At 48.3% G+C, this 5,463-nt stretch overlaps 1 protein-coding gene across 1 annotated transcript; it reads left to right on the top strand.

Moving 5' to 3' along the window:
* The first annotated feature begins 1,975 nt into the window (after positions 1-1,975).
* Positions 1,976-3,355, top strand: TOMM5 (translocase of outer mitochondrial membrane 5). Its single transcript, XM_030511646.1, has 2 exons — positions 1,976-2,345; positions 2,869-3,355. Exons 1-2 carry the CDS (start codon positions 2,225-2,227, stop codon positions 2,901-2,903), a joined length of 156 nt encoding a protein of 51 aa, XP_030367506.1. The 5' UTR covers positions 1,976-2,224; the 3' UTR covers positions 2,904-3,355.
* Positions 3,356-5,463: the final 2,108 nt, after the last annotated feature.

The following is a 5,463-nucleotide window of genomic DNA, read 5'->3' as shown; positions in this document are numbered from 1 at the left end:
CCATTGCTCCTTGTGCTGTCGCTGGGCACCGCTGAAGAGTCTGGCACTATCCTGCTGGCACCCACCTTTGAGATATTAATCTGCATTAATGAGATCCCCTCTCAGTTTGCTCTTCTCTAGACTAAACAGGCCCAGCTTCCATAATCTCTCCTCCTAAGAAAGGTGCTCCAAACCCTTGATCATCCTTGTGGCCCTCCCCTGGACCCTTTCCAGTAGCTCCTTGCCTTTCTTGTACCAAAAGGCCCAGAACTGGGTGCAGTGCTCCAGATGTGGCCTCACCAGGATCAAGTAGTGAGGGAGGATCACCTCCCTCGACCTGCTGCCACACTCCTCCCAATGAACCCCAGGACACTCTTGTCCCTCCTGGCTCAAGGGCTAGCTCAAAGTCAATTTGTCATCCACCAACACTCCCAGGTCCTTCTCAGCTGAACTGCTCTCTTGTAGGTCAGCCCCCAGCCTGTGCTGGAACTTGGGGTTCTTCCCCCCCAAGTGTTCCCCTCCCTACACTTGCCCTTGTTGAACCTCATTAGGTTTCTCTCTGCCCAATTCTCCAGCCTATCAAGGTCCTGCTGAATTGCAGCACAGCTTCAGGTGTATCAGACAGTCTCCCCAGTTCCGTACCATCAGCAAACTTGCTAAGGGGACACTCTAACCTTTCATCCAGGTCACTGAACAGCACTGTACAATTTCTGTGTGCCTTATTATGGAGGGCTGTTTTATGTCTATTCCCTATTCTCTGCCATCTAAGAGAAAGCATTGGGCTGAGAGAGGTTCGTTATATATACATGACTCTCCTCCACGACAGCTACACCTATCCAGAACTTCTGTTCCATGCCCCCCATGCAAGTATACTGTGCCACAGCTCCCCAGGTTCACACCCAGAGGTCAACCAGACCGGGCAGCTTCTACACTGCTCTGCTGTAGTCTTAACCCCAGAGTGGAGAGAGCTGCCTTCCAGCCCTTGAGGAGCAGAAACTCACGTGGCACTGATTCTGTATTTGCAGCAGGAAGACTTACACCAGAAGAAACTGTGTAAATATGTGTCAAGGTTTAGACGAAGAACTGTCTTGTTCTCAGTAGATGACAGAATGAACAAAGGCCAAAGGGCACTAGAGGAAGAGGAGAACATCCTTGGACCAAGAACATTTATCTCGTTAGCAAGAAGTTGGCAATGAAATTAACTTTTATGGTGTCCTGAAGTGGACTGCCTTCATTGATATTAAAAAATCACACCCCTTTGAGATGAGACCCTTGCCCACAGTGACCCTTACTCACAGAACACGCATGGTGAAATAAATCAATACCATGCCTTTACATAGAGACGGGAAAACAGAAGAGCCAATGATTGTAGATTACTGACCAATCATTGTAACTGGAGTGTACTTCCTTATAACTTTTGTGTAACCTAGAAGCCGGCATTGGGTGTGCCTGATTTGTGGAAATGCAGCAAGCACCCTGCGCAGAATGAACGATGTCTCCTCTCTGAACAGACCTGGAGTGTGTTTTGAGACTTCACTTTCAAACAGGCAGCAGCACAGATCCTCTGTAGAGAGGAGCACAGAGACCCATCTCTGCCGTAAGAAACAGCACGCTACTGTCTGCAACCTGGCAGGAGCAAAAGAAACACGCACTGCTCGTAGCAGGACCATGGAATCACCGACTGGTTTGGGTTGGAAGGGGCCCTACAGACCACACAGTTCCAACCAGCGGAACCCACCCTGCGGAGACCTCTTGAGTTCGCTCCCCCTCCCTACTGGGACCCCGTTTCCCAGCTTTCAGCCTGGCACGAGAGGAGGAACCACGGCCCCGGAAGAGGCAGGACGCGAGCGCACACGAAGCGGAACCAGGGCACCCATAAGAGGCAGAACGCGAGCGCAGAGGAGGCGGAAGCATGGCTCCGGAAGAGGCAGGACGCGAGCGCAGGAGAGGCGGAAGCACGGCCCCGGAAGAGGCAGGACGCGAGCGCACGAGAGGCGGAAGCACGGCCCCGGAAGAGGCAGGACGCGAGCGCACGAAAGGCGGAAGCACGGCCCCGGAAGAGGCAGGACGCGAGCGCGCGGCGCGCTCCGGGCCCCGCGGGGGGCAGCTCCCACACCGCACCTTCCTTCCGGCCCATCCCCGCGCCTCTTCGCGCGCGCGCTGCCGCCCGCCCTGGTCACGTGAGGGTGCTGCGCGTGGATTTTCGCGCCAGCCGCAGCGGCGCGTGGGGACGCCGGTGGTGGGCATGTTTCGCATCGAGGGCCTGGGGCCCAAAATGGACCCGGAGGAGCTGAAGCGGAAGATGCGCCGCGACGTCCTCACCTCCGTCCGCAACTTCCTCATCTACGTCGCGCTGCTGCGGATCAGTGAGTGCGCGGTGGGGTCGGGTCGGGTGGCAGCCGGGGGCCTGCGTGTGCCGGTGGCTGGGCACGTTCCCGGGGGAGCGGGAGAGGCTCAGCATGCCGGTGGGGCCTGGGCGAACGCATTGCTTCTGGACTTCCCTAGAGCATGAAACAACATGGCCATGCTGCCTGTCTTGCAGGCAGTGCTGTAACGTGTTGCATCAGAGGCTCGCAGCTTTCCTTCAGGGTGCCCTTCACTCCGTTTGGGTGATTTCACCCCGCGCCTGGTGGTGTCGAGCGCAGGCCCAAGGCGCTGACCTGCAGCACAAGCGGGCATACCCTGTTCCCCCTTGAATCACGCTGCCTCACCCGTTAAAGCAGTCATGCAGAGAGAGAAGGGACGATATGGGAGGCGGAGGGTGATATCTCACCCAGAGTCTTAATATTTTAGATGCTACATAAACGTGTTGTAGTTTCATCACAGACTGCAGACTTCATGTTATCTTCAGCTGAGTTAAGTTCATGCGGCTTTATTTTCTTTTTTCAGCTCCTTTCATCCTGAAGAAGCTGGACAGTATATGAACATTTAAGACTCAGTATATGAAAACATAAAATGGACTGTAGCTGCTTTTCTGTTTGCTAATTAAGCATTGTGCTAGAGGCAGACATCCAATACTAAATGGTTCTAAAATGTTTCACTTAAGCATATCTGACCTGAGAACGATAGCCTATTTGGGAGTATGGGGAAGATGCCTGTTGTTCCTGCAGGTGAATTCTGGTCACAGAATACTCCCTAGTATCATCAAACAACGACTTGTCATGGAACATTTCTTGTACTGTTTTAAAGAACCCTCCACCTCCATTTTGTATGAAGTGTTAAGTGTTAGCAAGTTCTTTTTATTATGCAGCTACCTCTAAATTGCCACATGCTATCAATCTTACTGAACCTGTCTGTATGAAAAATGAAGTCGTTAATGAATCCAGCTCACAGCAGCTTGATTTGAAATAAATGGAAGAGCAATTGTGTAACTTAACTCTGGTAGTGATTTGTTTTTAATAATAATCACTTAAACTAGAGGTCATCTGGTATTATTTCTCTGGCTCTTACCTTAACTTTGCTCTCTCCTCCACCTTAAAAATCAATTTGTATTGAGGAAAAGCAAGAGAGAGTGAGAAAGACAAGGTAATGGTGTGTTGTTCAGGTTGCTAAATGTGTAGCAACTTGGCTGAGAAATATGAACATATAGTCAAGATTCAGAGAAGTAAAAGGGTGAAAGGTGCTTCAGCTTTATCGAGCAGGTCTGTGCCAGTTTTCCCTTCAATTAGAACCTTCTGGATCTTGAATTTACACAAAGAAAAGCAGGAACAACACCGTATTTCTTCTTTGAAAGGTAACTGAATTTTAGTCACAGCAGTCTTTTTACAATGCCTGTTACTGCCTCTTGCCAGTACTTGAAGTAGTTTGGGTGTTTTGTTGGTTTTTTGGTTTTTTTGTTTGGTTGGTTGTGTTTTTTTGTCATGAATCAAGCTCATTTTACCGTGAGAAATTGCTGTATTCTGGTAGTTCAAGAGTGTTGCTTTTCTCCAAGGCTGCCTGCAGTATTCTTGCCTTGCGCTGCTTACGCTGATGTCAAAATGGGGGGTATTTCCTGAGAGAAGGAGCTTGCTTTACGAAGACGGTTGTGATTGTCCTCTCTGAAAGGGGTTAAGTAAACTCTGGGCTGATGCTTATTAGTATTGACCCTGTACTGAGTTGCTAAAGCAGGAGTTGGATTTTCAGCTGTTTTGGTTTGCCTAAGTCTTAAAAGATACATTTAGGATTTGACTTGATATCCTTAGATCAGCTGCACACTAAATCTCCAGAGAGGCTTAAATGCTTCTCAGACTTGCACTTAATGCCTGGAAATAACTTAAGGGAGTGCCGGCAAAGCCACTTGTAAAAAGGCACCCTGAGTACTTGCCCCTGAGACCGGTAGGGGTTGAAAGTGCAGTTCATGAATGGCAGGCTTGGAAACTGGGTATTAATTTGGAAGCATAACAAATTAATTTGGAGACTTCTAACCAGAGCTAATGCATGGCCCTGAAGCCTTGGATGCCCACTGCAGTAAAATAATACAGTCTTATTTAATTCTCTGGATTTTTGTGAGAAACAAAAGCAAGGATATTCCTGAGCTCATTGTTCTGATATCTTTGTAAAATGGAGCAAGCAAAACTGAATAAATTGTGGGATTATATTATCCAGTTAATAATTAAAATTAAGTTAATGCAGCAGGTAACTGCATTGGAGTTACAATGTTGATGGTGGGAGTAATGAGATACATTAAAGAGTTTGGCTCTGCCTGTGGTGGCCAGAATCTTCAGGCACCCTATCCTCTTCCCAGCTATGGAGAATGAAACACTGGAATCCCTTTTGGTCTTGGGTCTTCATGCAAGGTCAAGAGGTTGAGGAGTGGAGTCCTCAAGCAGTGTAAGGATGTGAAGGTTTCTAGCAAGCCACTTCACTTTATCCCTAAAATCACGTGTATGGCACTTCATCCACTTGCAAGCACGTTTCAAGGCATAACACATCTGTCATGTGAGCAGTTCTTCAAACTGGCTGTTGGGAACTATTAAAGACTTTTCTAGGAAGTTGCTTTCAGGCACATTGAGAGATGAAGCCATCTCTTTATTAAAATAGGAGAAAATAAATGGCTGGTATTTTTCTGATGACTCTGGTTTTCTGCAATCTCTCATATGCCAGGCAATTGCGTTATCAGCAACCTCCTCTCCCAGAAAGAGAGAGATCTGCAGCAGGAGGGTGAGTGGGGTGTCAGACTGAAGTCTGGCTGATGACTCTCATTTGTTGCCTTTTCACTTCTATGGCCTGTTCTGCTAAAGTGTAAGATGTGCTGCTGTGCGGTCTCAGATCCTACAGAAACATCTCATCACAAGCAGAGCGCCTATGTCAAGTATAGGATTGGGATAGCAAGACAAGTAAAACATAAGGCCTTGTGAAGCTCAGAGCTCAGGTTATCCTGTAGGTACCTTTTTTCAGGTGATGTTATGACTGTTGGCAGTAGGAGGAAAACATTCTGGTTTTTCCTCACATCCTACACTTTAGTAACAGAATTTTCTTTCTGCTGTGTCTCAGGGACCTCTATCA

Source organism: Strigops habroptila, chromosome Z (genome assembly GCF_004027225.2).
Source record: "Strigops habroptila isolate Jane chromosome Z, bStrHab1.2.pri, whole genome shotgun sequence".
Taxonomy (NCBI): domain Eukaryota; kingdom Metazoa; phylum Chordata; class Aves; order Psittaciformes; family Psittacidae; genus Strigops; species Strigops habroptila.
Note: the sequence above shows the minus strand (reverse complement) of the source record. Positions and strands in the feature narration are given on the sequence as shown.

Coding starts and splice junctions, on each gene's coding strand:
- TOMM5 (XM_030511646.1), top strand. CDS start 2,225: ATGTTTCGCATCGAGGGCCTGGGGCCCAAAATGGACCCGGAGGAGCTG. Junction 2,346..2,868: donor CGTCGCGCTGCTGCGGATCA/GTGAGTGCGCGG, acceptor TTCTTTTTTCAG/CTCCTTTCATCCTGAAGAAG.